An 18,203-nucleotide genomic window follows, 5' to 3' on the forward strand; every position below is an offset into this window, starting at 1 on the left:
TATACCTTACAGTCTTTCGAATTGTGGCTAGGATAAAGGCAATAAAGACAGTCCTTTTGCTGTTCGTCCACGAGAAGCCTCTTCTTCCCACATGAAGTACAGGATCTGAACAGTCCCTTCTTTGGGGTATCAGCCATGACGAAATCAAGGAAGTTTGTTAGCAAGAAACACTGGAAATCCAGAAGAAATGAGCAGAGCTCAGTGGAGACTCCCTTAGTACGACGTGCGGTAGAAAATCTGAGGGACTTGAGCTCCTTCCTGGAAGGTTCTAGAAGGTGGTGCTAGCTGATAGGCTACTGTCCAAAATGTGGTCCTTTTTTACATAAGGACGTGGATAGCTTACTAAGCTAAGGCCTTTTGGGGCCTGTTACTATATATGTCTACTGAGACATTGCTTTGTTATTTACCGGTGACTCCCACCCCGACGACGGGGAATGATTCAGGCATGTGAATCTATGAAAGATACCCTAATACTGGATAAATACCAATTTTTTTAAAGTTGAACTCCGATAAAACGGAGATTCTTTCCTTTCATACTAAATCTATCTCAGATTCCAACTTCTGGTGGCCATCAGAGATGGGAACTCCCACTTGCCCTTCCCCGGTGGTAAGGAACCTTGGGGTCAAATTTGATGTTTAGCTCATTTTTGAGCCTCTGATTAAAAGCATTGTCTGACTGACTGAATTATTTATTGAGCGCACTATTGTCGAGGCGTCTTGGCGCTGAGCGAGGATAAGGAGTGACTGCTCCTGAACTAGGATTTAATGAAAAAACAAGTTTTTAATGCCTTTCTAAACAAGATCCTGTTAGCTTGCAAGCGTTGCTCTATAGGAAGGAAGTTCCATAGCTTTGCCGCTTGAAATGAAAAACCATTGCCTCCCCATCGGGCTCTTTTTATCTTAGGGAGGCAGACCAGCCCCAGGCTGCCAGATCTTAATGCGCGGGTCGGTACATACCGTGGAAAGATTTGATATCCGCTGCACCTCCACATGGGAGAAAGAATTCTCTGGATTGAATTCCGTCCCAGTGTATTTGTTGTACCCTGGAGTCCAGGAAGGACCTGAGCAATGTTACGGCTGTGTCCTTGACACCCACGGCTCTAATCCGCTGCAATAGGACCACATGATTTACGGTGTCAAAAGCGGCCGTTAAATCAAGTAGAATTAAAACGGCTCTTCAACCTTCATCCATGACCTTACGTATCTCCTCAGTTGCCATTATCAGAGCAGATTCTGTATAGTATCGTGATCTGAAACCATGCTGAGAGGAGTCTAGGATATGGTTAGCATCCACGTACTCCATAAGCTCCTGATTCATGGCTTTCTCCAATATTTTTGAAGGCAATGGGAGACAGGATATAGGACGATAGTGTTTAGTGTCCTGCGGGTCCAGTGAGTCTTTCTTCAAAATAGGTCTTATACAGGCCTTTTTCCATCTGTGTGGAAAGACTTCAGATCTTATGGTCTCATTGAAGAGAGGGGTCAGAAAAGCACTTATCTCTTCTGGGATCAGATGTAATATGTAAGGGAGACATGGGTCAAGGGGGGAGCCAGACTTGGTTTGTCTTAACAGGTTAATTACCAATGGAAACTGGGACAAGCTATTCAGCGTTGGAGGAGTCTCATTTGGCTCTCTGTTGTCCTTTCCTGTATTTACTAGCAGGTTCTCAAGTTTGTTATAAACTGTTTGGACCTTTTCCTGAAAAAACCGAGCCAGTTTATCAACAAAGTTTTGATCCGGGGCAAACATTGAGTCACGCGGACATTTAGTTAAGATTGATACAGTTTTAAAAAGTTCCTTGGGGGAACTGGTAGACTTGAATTTGATTAGTAAAATACGCCGTCTTGGCCTGTTTTATTGCAGTTTTATACTCCTCTAGGGTTCTGTTATATTCCTTCCTATGCTCTATACTATAGTCCGATCTTCAGACCCGCTCCTGGTGTCGGCTTTTAATTTTAACTAGCCTGATCTCTGCTGAATACCATGGAAATGTGATTAGCTTTCCCTTAGGTTGCTTACTTTCTTCAGGGGCCAGCTCATTTACCGTCAGGCTGCACATTTTCTACTTCAATAAGATCGTTGCTGGTAAAAAATCCATCCAGTGTATGTCCTGCTTGGTGGGTAGGCTCCAGTTCTTGTTTCTTGATATCCTTGAGACGTATGCTACACTTTATTCCCATGTAACATCAAAAAACTATTGTGCAAGCCTTGATGACCTCCAAATTGGACTACTCCCACAGTTTGTCCCTCTGGCTTTCTACCTTTCCTATTTAATGTCATCAGAATATGCAAAACACTTCGGCTCATTTGATCCTTAAAATAACTCCCTGGGGTTTGATATCAAATCATTTGAGACAGCTTCATTGGCTATCGATCAACAGAACGATCCATTTCAAGGCCCTCACTTTTTCCTTTAGAATTTTTAATTTAAAGAGACCTCTTTTTCTTAGGCTCTGGTTTAAGTTGTCCTTTCAGGCCCGCTCATTGCGTTCTGACAAGCTCGAGTTGTTCCAAACTCCACGCATTCTTAAGCCTAGAAGAGGAGGTTGTTTGTTTGCCTACTTGATGACCAGACTTTTGAATGTGCTGCCTCTGGCCTTGAGAAGTTGTCCTTCTGAAATGGTTTTCAGAAAAGGACTTAAAATGCTTCTCTTTCTTTCTGCTCTAACCACTTCCTAACTTTATTTTCCCATACTTAGACAATGTGGTGATCCTTTCTGCTAGTGCTGGGATACCACCTTGTGAGGTAGCTGTGTGCTTTAGAAATTCATTTTATTGTATTGCATAGTGCTGGGACACTCTCGAGTAAGTAGGCATGCACTCAATAAATCCCTTCACTCATTCATTCATTCATATGCTGGGATAGAGGGTGGAGTGTTCCAAGGTTCAAAGATTTAAAAAATCATCATAGTTCTTTAATGATGAATCAATGGGAGAAACATGCCCTTACAGGACAGGGAAAGGCTCTAGGAAGCTCAGAGGGGGGCTTGGCACAATATACCTCAAAGGAGAGTGCTTTAGAGACAGGATCTCAATACACCCCAGGTGCAGACTTCACTTAGATTGTCTACTATGTATCTGCTAGAATGGTTTTTAGAATTTCCCCAAGACCATCTCCCCAACTCATTGCTAGGGTACCCATGCCTCCTGTCCAAGGGCTTACTCCCTTGAGTCAGTTACACAGGTAACTCGTATTAGCATTCCAGAAAGCTAAAGAGGAGTGGGAGAAAAGGCAAGAGTTTGAGAGGGAGAAACTCAGGTTAGCATGTCCAGAAGAAGAGGGTTGAAGGGATACACAGGATGAGCAGGCCCAGGAAGGAAATAGAAGGAACAGAAAAGATGGAAAAGAGAGCGAGAGTGGACTCTAGGAAGAGGAGACAGCCGTGGAAAAAGAGAAGTTCAGGTTAGCAGCAGAAAAACATGTTCACTCTGGAACGGATTCCCCTCCCAACTCCAAGGTATCTGCCACTCGAGTACCAAGGATTTGATAAAAGTGTATGTGCTAAACACTGACATTTTGGGTGATTCCACTGTTTTGAAATTGCAAGTAAGGCTCAAAGTATGCATAGTAAGTGCACCTCAGCAAATCTACTGCATCATCCTCCTTTAGAAGGGACTGAGGTCATTGTAAGAATGCCTGATAAGGACTCTGAAATACGAGGGCATAAAGGAAGCTCTGATTAGATGGGTCGGCTGATGCTGGTGCAGTAACTGTAGAGGTTCATTGAACAACAAGAAGACGGGGTTCCACTAGGGAACTGCATCTAAGACACAGCAAGCTATTGGAAGGAGTGGGTTGAGAGGAATGGAACTGAAGGCCTACAAGTCCCTTAACCAGGTAATTGTGTAAAAGTGTCTCAAGGAAGAGTACTCTACCCCACTCATACATTAGGTGTCAGTTCTGACAGAGAAACCTGCTGAGTTGGCTGATAAGTGGTTAGCTAGTCAGGTGAACAAGGGGCTCGAGAACTAAAATTCCAAGCCTAAGTTGGAAAAAAGCTCCCAGCAGAAAGGTTCCAAACCAGAAGGAAATAGCTAAAATGATTGACAAGGGTCCTGGCCGGAACAGAAGTCTAAGGGAAGCTGGGTTCATAGTCGGAACAAAGGGAAGGAATGGAAGAAGTTTCCCTCTTCGCTCAGGGTGGTAACTTGTGTTAGATGCCACAAGGAAGGGCATTCAAGGAAGGATTGTCCAATCAAGGAATAATGTCTGGCACACCCTTGATAGGCAGTATGTCCAGTGACAAGTGGCTAAGGACATCTGAGGAAAAGGTCCAGAGGCTCTCAAGTACATCCATCCCATAGCCATGGGGATTTTAATGGAGGATGATGTCCTTTGGAAGGAAGGTTACTGCACTGAGGGATACTGATGCCACTGGAACTAGGGTTAGAGGGAGTATTTCAATCCCAATGAGATTCTCCCTGGTACCTTTGCCAATGGTCTGGTAGCCAGCAGCGGTGCCAGGGTTGAAATCGAGATCAGCAGCAAAAGCTTAATTGTCAACATAGGGGTGTGAGGAAAAGAGGGTGTTGGGGTCTTCTTGGCAATGACTATATTGACTATAGGCTATTGCCAGGGCCAGCCCTAGATGTCCTGAATTACATAAATTGTTCTTATCGGAGCACAAGGGGCATTCAGCCTCAGAAGGAAGAGGTGACCACTCCTCAAGTGGAGGAATCTGAAGAGTAGTGTAGTGCAGGCCATGCTCCAAGACTACACTGGCCATAATACCCATCACCCGGATGCAAGGTGGTGCCCATTACCCCAGTTTCAGATGGAAAAGAGGCCGAAGTTCCGCATGCGGAATCTAGGTTATTGTCTGAGCTACATAAGCTGTTAGCTGCCCGAGGACTATCCTAGGAATAGTTCCATCAAGCACAAGAGGCGTGTCCTACTCTAGTGAGTCTACATAAGGTGATCTAAAAACAGACTGCCTCTGCAGAGCCCAGACATAGCAAGGCCTGGAAGGAGTGGACCCAAAGCCCAGTTCCAGTAAGAGGCTGGCAGCTCCATAAGCATACAGACACTTTGTTGTCACAAGTCCATGAGGGACCCCTGGTGGGCACTTGAGTATCAAAAAGGCTAAGGAAGTTAGAAGCTTTGTTCTACTCACCAGGGATGGTGCAAAAGTCTGAGAATTTCTGCAGAACCTGCCCAGATAGTCAAGTGAGTTGCAAGTCACCATTGGTGCCTCTACCTATAGTTGGTGTGTAGTTTCTAGAGGATGTGCTTAGACATGGTTGGGCCATCTGATCCCCCTTCAACAGTTATGGTAGATAATTCTATTATGGTAGATAATTCTACCAGGTCCTGTGAGGTGGGACCTGTGAGGAATGCAGAGAGCCCTTCTTCCAAAGTTCTCAAAGGTCGCAATTTCCCAGTACAAAGGTAGGTAACAGAGGCATGAATTACATCTCCTCATAAAGGAGGGTGATGTGGGAGCAGGCAGGAGTGGCCTGGCACTACTCAAACTGCTTATCACCCCAAACGAATGGATTGGTGGAAAACCTCAACATGAATTTAAAGAGTATGATGGGAACAATTCCGGAGGAGGAGGAAATGTTATCTCTTCCTGCTATATCTGGTTTGCTTAAAGGGAAACCCACAGAAAGAGGTACAATTTAGCCCCTATAAACTTCCCTTTGGGCACCATGCCCATGAACTTTGATTAGAGATGGCTGCAAAGGTATTCCTTGGCTCCTTTGTCATCTAATAGTGTTCCTGGCCCCATAAGATGATGGCTCAGCTAAGAAAAGCAAAAACCAATCCTCAGGCTAGGCAGGAGTTTATTACGGAATCTTAAGGCCAGAAGACAACATTAACTTGGTATCAAGAGGGTCTTGAGACACTGGTGCTGAAGCAAATTTATCCTCAAGCTGTGGAGAACAAATGGAGTGTGCCCTACAAGAAAGTCAAGGTCATCTCTGATGTCAACTACTTGGTTGACACCGATGCCACTCGAGAACCCCAGCAAGTGTTCCACTTGAACAAGCTCAAGTTGCAACTCCACAGAGATTATGCAGTCGGCAAATGGCAGAAGAGGTTGAGGATAAGAGTGAGACCCTTTCAGACTTATTGCACTGTGATGAAAAAGTTGGCTCGGTCGATGAGGCAAAACTCGCACCTGACCCGACTACTACCTAGCAGAAAGTGTAGAGAGGTATTAGGCTGGTTCGCCTACCTCTTCTCACTGCCTCAGTACGGACTCTAGTCTGTATGCGGGACAGACAACGGGAACAACATTTCTGTGAATAGGTAAGCTCTACAGAATGGCAGACCATGTGAAGGAGTGCATAAAGAGAGAAGTGGTGAGGATGCTGGACCTGGGAGTGGATGAAGTTGAGCTGTAGTCCATTGGTCAGTGCTGGGGTACTGGTACCTAAGCAGGGATCAAATGACCTTCTCTTTGCATCGACTACTGGCTGCTAGTGTCAAAAAGATGGATGCCCATCGTGTCCAACATGTTGACGAGCTGGTGGACAGATTGGGGACAGCCAAGTACTGTAGTATTTGGAATCTGACCCGTGGCTAATGGCAGATTGGACTGGCACCAGGTGCCAAGCAAAAGACAGCATTCCCCATCCCAGAGGGCCTCTAGGAGTTAAAGATGATTACCTCTGGGTATGAGAAAACTTCACCACTTCTAAGCACCTGGTCAATAATGTACTGTCTGGCGTGGAAGTTGACCCTTCCATCTTTAGAAGTTTATGGGAAAACTACCTAAAACACCTAGAGAAGGGGTTGATTAAGATGGAGGGTCAAACTAACCCTCAAGTCTACAATGTTCTAGGTGAGCTAGTAATCTTTGGCCTATCTTGGACAATTGGCGGGGAACCAAAGAATTTCCATAAAGGGGAAAGTACAGGCAGTACTTGATAGGAAGGTTTTCACTACTCAAACCCAGGTGAGAACTTTTCTAGGCCTCACCGGGTACTACCATAGCTTTGTGTTAAATATGGAACCATAGCTGCCCCTTAGCAGACCTGACCTCTGTGAAACAGACCAAGAAGGTGATCTGGACTGTGGTATCCTTCAGGTAAGCCTTTGATTACCTGAAGGAGACACTGCAATGGAGTCCTGAACATGTGTAAGGCAGTCTTAAACACCCCTGGATATAGTCAACCTTTTCTCTGTACAGACCGATACCTATGCCATGGGAGTTCAGGTGGTTCTCACCCAAATCAATAGCAATAGTACAATGGCAGACTATCGGCAAACTGGTTGATGCATCTGTATTTGTACTATGGCAACAGTATATTATAAGAGCTGGAAATATCAATTCTGCACATATTTCCCAACATTATTGTTTCTATGAGCTTTTGTTGCCCACAAATTTGTTTCACTGACCCGTTTGTTCTATATGTATAACCAGGGACAATGACTTATACTCACTCAGATTAAGAGCTCTATAGGGATTAGAATTCTGCTTTATGCATTTTCCGGCTTGTAATTTGTGGCACCCAGGTTCCAGGTGGCCATTGAGGATGCAGTCAGTTACTGATGCCAGTAGGCACAGAAGGAACCATGTGCATATAGTGTATTCAGCCAGCACAGAGTGTAGTGAATAACATTACACGGAGGAGCTATCCATACGCCACAAGGCATCGGGGTCAATATGAATAGAAGGAACAATGGTTCACAAGGGACGCATTTAAAAAGATCTCAATGTTTCAAGTGGCAATCACATTACCATCACAATCAATATTTTCTGTCCCTGGCTAAGCGGTCTATCTCATTCAACTCCCAAGATGAACATTTTGGGCCAGGAAGCTCTCTGTGTTTGGATGTGTGGGGTTTAACCCAAACCATGCCCCTTTTGCCTTATGCACCCTGGCTCAAAGGATCCATTAACGCTGGGTTGGGAAAACTCCCCTCGGTCTGGTCAGGTGCTTAATGGCCGGCCTTGGGAGAAATGTTTAGGGCGAGTGAGGGCACAAATCCCTCATGCGCCTGGATATCAGGAGAGGTGATGAGGATTTGCTTGTAGTTTACAGAAGTGGAAGACACGGCATCTGCTGTGGGGAGCAAGCCTGTGCCAGTAAGCCATCTCTCATATAAGAATGGAACTGTTTTGCATTGAGTTCTGTGATGTTGCAGTTGCTTTGATAGCCTTCATCTGCGTATTATTTTAGGAACTCTTTGCAAAGTGGTTTATTGGTTGGAAATATCTATTTCTTAATTTCATAACAGACTAGTTTAATAGACCTTGGGGTGTGTGAATTTGTTGAGGAGTTCCTCAAACTCTGGCATCTCTGATAAGTAGAGACCCCTTTAGAGATAAAGTGCTGGGACCCGAAGAATGGGTAGTGGTAGAGCAGGAGGTATGCAGAAACTGGTTTCTGTGCTACAAGGATGGCACATCCTTCCCCCGAGCGCACGCGGATGTCAATGCCCATCGATAACCCGTCAGTCTGAAATATGGGGCATGCGGGAAGCTCAGAGCAGATGATTCGTGCTGATGCAGTGCCCACAGAGATCCATTAACAACAAGAAGACAGATGGGGTTCCATTAGGGAAGTGAATCCACGGCACACTATTTGGAAGGAGAGGGTGGAACGGAATGGCTAAAAGTTCCGGTTGATGGAGGCAAAGTGCCTCAACGAAGTCCCAAAATGGTTTCATAAAATTAGGGCGCTGAAACCCTGTCCATGTGATAATTACACCGAGCATGATGCTATGCATTTTTTTGGGTGATTTTTATCGGATATTACGGCCAGTTTCATTATTTCCTCGATAAGAGATAACCCATTTGCACAAGTAAAACCCGCTTTGTTGGATTTACAAATGCTCCCATCCCCTATGGTCTGTTTTGGGGTCACAAGTTCTCTTTCTGGTGCCTTTAGACTTATGAAAAAGTTATTTAGTTACCAGGGGGTCCCCACCTAAATGAGCTGTAGAACGTCTCGTTTTTACGGATTGTACTATGATTATTTTTTTTATGGACTTATTTTACTTTAATATATTTATCAATGTAGATGATTTTGATTTGAATTACCGAATTAAGTATTACTGAACTGATTCAACGCATAGTGCTCAGAGAGATGACGTCACCCAGAGCTCACACAGATCATGTCCCTGCCCCAAGCTGAACCCATGAATGTATGAATGACAAGGCGCGGGCATCGCACACGGTTTGTAACACTCTTGGATGCCAAGCCCATGGCTCAGTAGAGGTTCTTACCCTAAAATGGTGAAAGTGGCTAAAGGACCTGTCGAAGGTTTGGTTCTGTGCTTCGGTCAGCTCACGAATGAGCAGCTGCTGCTCGCCTGTTAGTCCAGTCTGGACCTCAGCGGACAAAGTCATGCGGCGCATCTGCTTCTTCCTCCTGATCAAGGCCCGCCTGTTCTCCACTGCTTCGTCCGTCATGATCACTAGGGAGAGACAAAGGAGGGATGTGAAGAGCCTTTGTGTGGGAGCTAAGGGAGGAAGATAGCAACACCAAGATACACATTAGGAGATACCAAAACAAACCTTTTTGGGACTCTGTGGTACTGTTAGATTAGAATCTGGGATTCATAATTGGTGCTAAACTGATATGAAGGCAAGCAATGATAGTCCTGTCAGTAAACCTCAACCCTCCTTGAGAGGGCACCCTTCAAAGGAGCAAGAGGGCAGTTTGTATGATATGCCCACTTCTGGCTTTGACTGCTATTAAGAGATTCAGGGCCAAGTAATAAACTTTGTTATACGAGGTCAAAAGTAAGGAAAGAATAGGTGAGAAAAACAGATTAAAATAAAGTGAGAGAACCTTTAGTGAAGGGGTGTCAAAAAAGTCTGAAAAAGCAGGTGAGATAGGAGGGAGTTAGGAATAGGAATACTGCAGGGGAAAGTAAAGGCAGGATAAGGGTTAATCACAGAAAATGTGAAGAAAGGGAAAGGGGAAATAGTTTCCATCAGGGAAGGTGTTGACTATAAAGTTTGGGACAGGGTACGAGGAAGTCTGTAAACAAGGACTAGTGTAAGAGTATGTAGCTCCGGGGTAGGATCAGGTTTACCTGGCTCACTTAGGAGTTACAGTCAAAAAGAAGAAATTTAGTTCAAGTTAATGTTTATTTTCACCGGTGTTGCTCACTTTGATCTTCGTACATTGTTTTCCGCACTTGCCCTTACAAGTTTACATTTTCTTACTTACAGTTTCTCACCGCCATCTTTTGCAACCTCCAGTCTCTTTCTAGTTGCATGGATGCTTGTAGACACTGCCTGCCCAATATCCAGGATGTCTGTTTATTCCCTAACATTTAGTGGTTTAAGGCAGTACTACCATTTAAGACAACTTGTGCTTCCAATTCTGGAACAGGTGGCAATCTGTGCCCCAATATGTTTACACACTCAAACTGCAATGCAGGACTAATGTCCTTACATTTTTCTTGTCAATGTTTGTGGCTTTCTTCATCTTTCCTTCCGCTTCTAATGGTGTTCAAATCTGACCACAATATGGCTCAGAGATCTAACCAACACACTATAAAGCCAACTGGCAATTACTTTTCATCCAATGCTATGATTGTTGCATTTGCTGTGCAATGCAACACACTGACATTGTATCACTCACCTTTCACTGATCTGCTGTCCCTTAACCAGATGTTCACAGATCCTGTGGGCAGTACATTTTGGCCGCAGTGACACTTTATTAATCATCAGTCATGATCTTATTTACTTTTAGAGATTCTATAAACTTTCTAATTTCATCATCTCAGTAACCTAGAGTTGTCTGCTTAGCATGTGAGAAATGTCTTACTATGCCTTTATTTACTTAGCAAGGAGCAGGTGGATAAGCCATCGTCCCAGAGAGTGTTGAGACTTCCATAGGAAATAATTTTTTTGATTTGATTAAAACTTTGGTGCATTTCAAATGTTTTTTTTTCTACGTCACAGAAATACTGGCTGAACGGACTCACAGCTACCTTTGTAATATAGTAGAAATTCATGTAGAATAGCCCTTTTCTGTATTGGTGTAAATCCATACAGTAGTTTGAGATGTTTGCATAACCGCAGGGTGTTCTGCAGGCTTCAAGGACTCACCTTATTTTGTTTATTAATGTAAATTTTTTTTTTTATAGCTCAACCCTTGCCAATGGCTCACCGTGTGCTGTACATCAAGTTTAAATACAAACAGGATGAGTTACAAAGCAGGCATTGCATCAGATTTAACATGGAATTATTACAGATAGAGTTCCAACAAATGGTTCTTCAATTTCCTTCAGCGGACAAGTAGTGCAGGGGGAAGAAGGTTTGAAAGCCAGGGGGCAGCAGTAGAACAAAAAGATTGGACATCCTTGCCTTCCTGGCTAAGGAGATGCTTAGGCTGGCAACAGCCCGCCGGCGAGTGTTGCAAAGACCCCTAAAGGTCTGCAAGTTAGGGGCAAGATAGAGGGTTGTTGCTGGCTGTAAGACCTTTAAGTAAGACTTGCCAGCATAAAAGGGGTGCTTGCCTCAAGGAGCTGCCAGTACCGTGATGATAGTGAGGTGGGAATATGGTCAGACTTCCTAGCCCTAGTAAGATTAGCGCCTCGGTGCAATACCGCACCCGGCCGGGACAGCCTCCTTGGGAAGCCAGTCAGCAGTGCCCTTTCCCATCAGAATGGGACAGGACTAACAATTGGATGGCTGTCTGAAAAGCTGATCTAGGAAGGTTAGGTTTTACTCAAATAAGGAAATGTGGAATTGAGCATTCTGGGGGTTTTGCAATAAGTATCTGTATAGTTAATTTGGAGTCCAGCACGAAACCGTGGTATTTAGCAGAGTCAACAAGAGATGGGTGCTACTATTACTAGTAAAAAATGAAAGCCAAGGTTGAAAATGAAGTTTGTCTTGACCTGAAGAACGAAGGATAGATTCAGTCTTATAAGGACTGCACTTCACACCAGTTTGTGTCATCCAGGGCTCGATGGTTGACAAACAATTGCAGAGTCCAATCACATCAACGTGAAACAGCGTAGTGTGATCTAGCTCTGAATGGACAGCTTACTCAGGGATGGGATCTCCATGATTCTATTTATCCTATTAGAAAGAAGTAATTTAAAGACAAATTCCACCAATGCATCATCAGGGGGCTGAAAACGTTTTTCCAACCCACTTTTTAAAGTGAAGAAGGAAAGAGATGGCGCTGATGGGCAACAGCATCAAGAACCTGAAAATGGAACACTGCACCTTTAAGGTAACCAGGAGGCCCACAATGCCCTGCAGTATCATCCAGAGCTGGAAATAATTGTGTTCCAGACTGCTGGGATCACTAGTAAGAGGGAAAGAAGAAGTGTAGAGAATGATTGCTAATGGGGTGACCAAAAGGGCATTGCACTCCACCCTGAGCCCATACTACTACAACTGGGCATTTGAGATAACCAACCATAAAAGAGGCCATGCAAAACCTTGTTGTTTTAGAACTCGCTCCTGACTTTCCTGCATGATGTGAGCTACAGTCAGATGATTGCAATGACCAAGAGGCTCTTTGCTATCAGCCAGTGCTGAATGGCTCGAGTCGTTAACCCTGTACGATGTATTTTGTTAGAGAGTGCACAGCCAGTCTAAGGTATCTCATGAACATCAGCTGGATTAGGATTCATTTTTAGATCACGTCTGTAGAGAACACTTTATAAGGTACAGTGTGCAAAGGAAAAGTTGGTTTGTTGGCTCAACCAAAAGCCTGGAGCCGGCTGCACCGCGTATTGTTGCAAGGCTAGTGATTAGGCAAGTATAAAAGGAACCTAGTAAAAAGTTAAAACACCATTTCTGGGTTTCCATTCAGATACAGTGGTTACACAACGTTACCACAATAACATTTGCTGAAGACTTCCTATCACACACTGAGGTCAGCAGAATGGAATCTCCATGTAGACCCCATCCAAACACCAGCATCCCCAGGAATGTCCACTCAAATCCCTAGTATCCCATACCAGTGCGGAGCATCCCTTCGGATCCACTCCCACACACTCCACAGATGGTGAAGAATTGACCCTGCTGAACATCTTATGCAAAGCTCACTCCAGACGCCTACTGTCTTTCAGAGAAGACACTTACACTCCTTCCGCATTCCTATGTCCAGGCACTTCCTCAGACGGCACGCCTGGCACTGCCGGCGGTTGTTTTTGGTGATGACACAGGATCTCTGAAAGGGACAGCTCAGGTGAATGCTCCGTTTCATGGCACGTCTACAAAAAAAAAAAAAGTAAACAGACAGAAGCCTGGTATTACAAAGATTTCAGTACCGTGTCATGACAGAGAAGTTCTGTTTTAGTAAAAAAATATTAGAACATTTACAGTGTTCCTGCATTAGCCCACAACCGGAAATATAGAATGGATATCCTGTAATGAAGGTACAAGCATCAGTAACGATTGTCCAAGATCCCAGAGTTTAAGGGATGAAGTGCAGCTTGAACCCTTGATCCACATTAACAAGCTACAATCTGTAAGAAAACATTTACAGGTGCAAGTGAAGCACAGACCTGAGGCCAACAGAGGCTCTTGCTTTCACGGGAAAGCTAAATAGTTTTACTGTCAGAGTTTGGAACATCTCTGGCCCTCCAATCATAGCCATCCCAGTTCCAAAGACAATATCATCCTACCCTACTAGCCATCTCACTCTTCCCCCTCAAAAAAGGGGGCTCCAACAAAGATGTACAAGCTATTCATTAACTCTTATGTGAAAAAATGATATGACCATTTGCTGCATTACAATCCGAGTCAGAGTATAAGTAATGCTGTCCCAACTCCATGGAGACGATGACACACTTATTTTTCACTCAGATTTTATACATTCTTAGAATGCAGAGGACGCCCGGGTCAGTTATAGGAAAGACAACTGAACGACTAGGAGTTGAAGAGTCACTACTGTGAGTACCTCCTACTTACCCCATGTGCACCCCACTTTACTCATCTTGAGTAGTAAAGTGCGGGGAGCGGAACGAGAAACCACATCCCCCAGGAACCTCTGCTGTGGGCGCCACCGCCTGCATCATCAGGCTGCGCCCGGGGGGTCAAGAGGCAGCCACAGAACCCGCAGCGCGGGACGCGCTAATTTTCCTGACTAATTATCACTTTTTGCACGGTTGCAGACCTGCCGTGAAGGGAACGGCGATTTCGGAAGCTTTTACCTGGCTGGAGGGCTGCTATTCATCGTGCGGGGAGCGGAACGAGAAACCACATCCCCCAGGAACCTCTGCTGTGAGCGCCGCCGCCTGCATCATCAGGCTGCGCCCGGGGGGTCAAGAGGCAGCCACAGAACCCGCAGCGCGGGACGCGCGCGGGCGAAGCCCGGGCCAAGGGCGGGGCCGTCCTAGGCCGTCAGGGGCCAGAAGAGGCCGGGCTGGGCCCCACCTCTGACATCTATCTCCATAGACAGGTAACCAGTGTGAAAGTGTACAAGTTGTGTGAATCATGGTGAAAGGGAAAAACCCCAAATCAAAAACACCTGTTGGTGCTGGTGCTACACTGGACTCATTCTTGATTAGGGCAACGAATCTTCTTGCACACGAAATTGAATTAACTGAAAGGAGATTGTCCTTAGAACCTGGATGTGCACCATTGAGATGCCAGGGTTCGCCTGCCCTCCTAACCTCTCAAATTAGCAATCAAGCCTCCCCAGGCATTCCACGAGACTTACTTGGTACCGAAGGTTCTACCACACATCTGACCCCAAGTATTGGAGACTTTAATTCAACAACTGGCACCCATTCAAGTCCATCAACCCCTATAGAGGCCTTAATATCACCTCCTAAGTTGAGAGAGACTAGAACCAGGAACACGTTGGCCGTCTTTAACCCAATGGCCCCTAAAACGGCTTGCGTTACGAAAAAGAAAGTTTCTTTAAAAAAAAACCACCAAAAAGCTTCCTCAGCCTAAAGTAACTCTTCTAACATCCAACCTACCCGTTCCTCATGTTATCAACCAGGCCTCAATATGGGATGACTTACTCAAGAAATTGGACTCTATTATTGATCCGATAATTGATAAATTGGCTAGCATCGAAGCAAGGATCTCCAAGCTGGAGTCTCAATTCGACAATTTTTCTGCAATAGCTCGGGACAATTACATCTCTGTTGGTCTCTCATATGGTCCTCAGCCAATCTTAACAGGAAATTCTCCTATGCCAGGGATACAGGCTGCTAAACCTTCGATCACAACAGCTCTACCCGTAGTACATACAGAAACCACGAGGAGCCCACAACATCCTAATGCTCCCCAATACAGAGCTGAAGGGCCCTGTGCATTAGCCCAGCCGAAAACACCTAAAGCTATATCCACTACAACGAACATATTACAAGCGCAACCAACGTTCCATCTATCTCCTCTAGCAGCTCCTTTGGCGTTGGTTCTGGCACAGGTACCCCCGCTAGCAGCTAACCAAAGAGAGTCTACTATTCACTTAATGGACAAATGTGCATATTGGATTTCGTCAAATCTCAGTGCCCCTGATTGGGTATGCCAATCACTTGTAAGCAAGATCATTATGGCGAGAAGAGTTCATTGGGTGGGCACCCAGGAGAAGAAGTTAAAAGGGGACTGCGTCATCGTACACTTTTCGAACACTAACGTCTTGCCTGTTCTCCTTAGAAACTTTCTGCCCCCACAAAGGAGATCATATGAAATAGTGCCTTTAACATCTGATTATTTTTATAATCAACGTCAATTTAAAAACACAAGCTTAGTCAGGGCAAACGGTTCCACAGTACAGTCTAGCGCCCCTATCACTGCCAATTTATCTTGTGCTAAAACGTTACCACTCTCCAATAGATTCGAAATACTTTCCAATCTGGAAGAGTGCGACTGACTCGGAAGAAATTTTCTACCCTCAATACAAATCCCAAAAAAACATATCAAAGAAAATGCTAATGCTAGTGGATTTTGTTTAAACTCATATAGTCCAACCCATTTGTCAACCTATTGTGCATTGCCTAGTTTTAATGAACCAGACGTAAGGGAAGAAACCATAAACCCAGCTAATGTGGAGACTCCTTGTACTGAATCTCAAATCACTATAGTCCCCTGCTTAGACCTTAAAATCAGGATTCTATCTTGGAATATTGCTGGTATAAACTCAAAGATAGGTAACCCAGAGTGGTCCAAGTTTATATCAGAATATGATGTTGTATTATTCCAGGAGACCTGGTCGCTTGTGCCTACATTGTTCCCAGGGTTCTCGGTCTATAATGTAGCAGCAACTAAGGGGAACAGGGGTAGACCTTATGGTGGCCTCTCCATATGGGTCGCAACTTATCTAGATTGCACTATTTCTGAATTGGATTTCTTTTCATTGGATCTTCAAGGTCTGGTCCTTTTTTTTAAACCTAATTTTAAATTAATTCTTATTAACGTTTACTCGCGTCCAACAAGCCTATCTCAAGATTCTCCGATTTTTGATTTACTATCTACTTGTATATCAGATTTACCTAAACATGATAGATTAATAATTGCGGGTGATTTTAATTGTCAATATGAACCGCTTGTTGATCTCCCATATATACTAGATAACGAGGAAGATAACTAATCTAATACCAGACCCCCAAATCCAGAAGGTAAAGGCATGGACTCCATTAGTTATGCAAATTAATGCATTTGTCCTTATGCATTCATTGAGGGCCTGTAATGGCCGTTTAAAATCAGACCAGCCAGGGAAACCTACCTTTAAAAGGGATAATTATTCTTCCCTAATAGATTACATTCTGGTGGAGGTATCTTCTTGGAACAGCATTGTTGATTTTTCTGTCATCTCTCGATTTGACAGTGACCACGATGCGTTGTTACTTGAGCTATTAATCCCTGTCCCTCAAGTATCTTCTACTACTGGCCCTACGGCTGACCAGAATCTTCTTCTGGATAATAATAAAAGAATAATTAGATGGGACTCAGTTAAACGCACTCCGGATAAATTGCTAGAACTTTATGGGTTGATCCTCCCAGCGCTTCTTGAAACTGAAAGGTTATTCACTCCACTTCCAAGCGTTTGGGATCTACAAGCGGTAGAATCAACTTATCTGCACCTCACTTTGGCTCTTAAAACCTTTTTTAATCCTTCCACAAGTAAATCCAGGCCAAAACATGTTTCTAATTCCTGGTATACTAAAGCATGTAGGCAGGCTAAAACTGCTCTTATTAATGCAATTAAAACAAACAACAAGGCTATATTGAAGTCCTCTAGGAAGTTTTATAATGAGACTATTAAAAAGGCAAAAAAAACATGGGAATTTGAAAAATGGGAGGCCCTCAAGACTACTCTTTCCAATAAGGATATGAGGGGATTTTGGAAAATTATCTCCAATACAGGTAATGAGGACGAACGATCCCCGATTCTCCCGAATATTGCAGCATCTGCTTGGGAAGCTCATTTTAAGTCTTTGTACTCTATTGGAGATGACCTGATTGCTGTGGAGGGCCCCCTCCCGTTAGCCCAATTTGAACCTTTTAATGAAATAACGGCCTCAGAAGTGGAGGGTGCCATCAAAACTCTTTCCACGTCCAAAGCACCTGGCCTTGATAAAATCCCTGGGGACCTATATAAAGAAGAACCCTCAATTTGGGTTCCATATTTATGGACCCTATTTAACGCCATTATGAAAGGTATGAGTATCCCAGACACATGGTTAGGAGCCGAAATATTTCCCATATTCAAAAAAGGATCACCATTGCTTCCTGTAAATTATAGGCCAATTAGCCTAATAGATGTAGCACAAAAGTTGTTTGCTAGAATACTACTCAATCGTCTGCATTTTTGGATGGAAGACATGAACATCTTGAGTGACTTACAGGCAGGATTTAGGAAAAGGGTGTCAACTGTTGATCAACTTCTAAGGCTGCAATTATTTTTCTGGAAGACAGTATCAGTGGAGGGTGGCAGCCTCTATCTGATATTTGTCGACCTGAAAGCAGCATTCGATATGGTGCCAAGGGCTAAGCTCTGGGCTGTATTACATGAGATGGGAGTCCCCTTGGACCTATTAGCCATGATCATTAGACTGCACACTGGTAACTATGCGCAGGTCAGATATGGCAAGGCAGGCCAACTAACCGCGCGCTTTCCAGTCAACAGAGGAGTCAGGCAGGGATGCGTACTAGCCCCTACCCTGTTCTGTCTTTATGTTAATGCTCTGATAACCCATATCAACAAGACGGACCGTGGTGACTCCCCCAGACTCAATGGTAGAAAGGTCCCAGTCATGCTTTTTGCAGATGACACCCTTCTGCTATCTAAGTCCCCGATGGGCGTCCAA

The 18,203-nt window shown here is 44.3% G+C and overlaps 1 protein-coding gene across 5 annotated transcripts in view; it reads right to left on the minus strand.

Annotated features, from left to right (window-relative positions):
• Positions 1-18,203, minus strand: part of NR1I2 (nuclear receptor subfamily 1 group I member 2) — a 391,730-nt gene that overhangs the window by 88,640 nt on the left and 284,887 nt on the right. For all 5 annotated transcript variants that reach the window (XM_085621051.1, XM_085621053.1, XM_085621054.1 and 2 more), the window contains 2 exons: positions 13,018-13,148; positions 9,184-9,374 (listed from right to left, as the gene is read on the minus strand). In XM_085621051.1, coding sequence (XP_085477177.1) covers positions 9,184-9,374; positions 13,018-13,148 — 322 coding nt within the window. The remainder of the gene's footprint in view (positions 1-9,183; positions 9,375-13,017; positions 13,149-18,203) is intronic.

Source organism: Triturus cristatus, chromosome 8 (assembly GCF_964204655.1).
Source record: "Triturus cristatus chromosome 8, aTriCri1.1, whole genome shotgun sequence".
Lineage (NCBI taxonomy): Eukaryota > Metazoa > Chordata > Amphibia > Caudata > Salamandridae > Triturus > Triturus cristatus.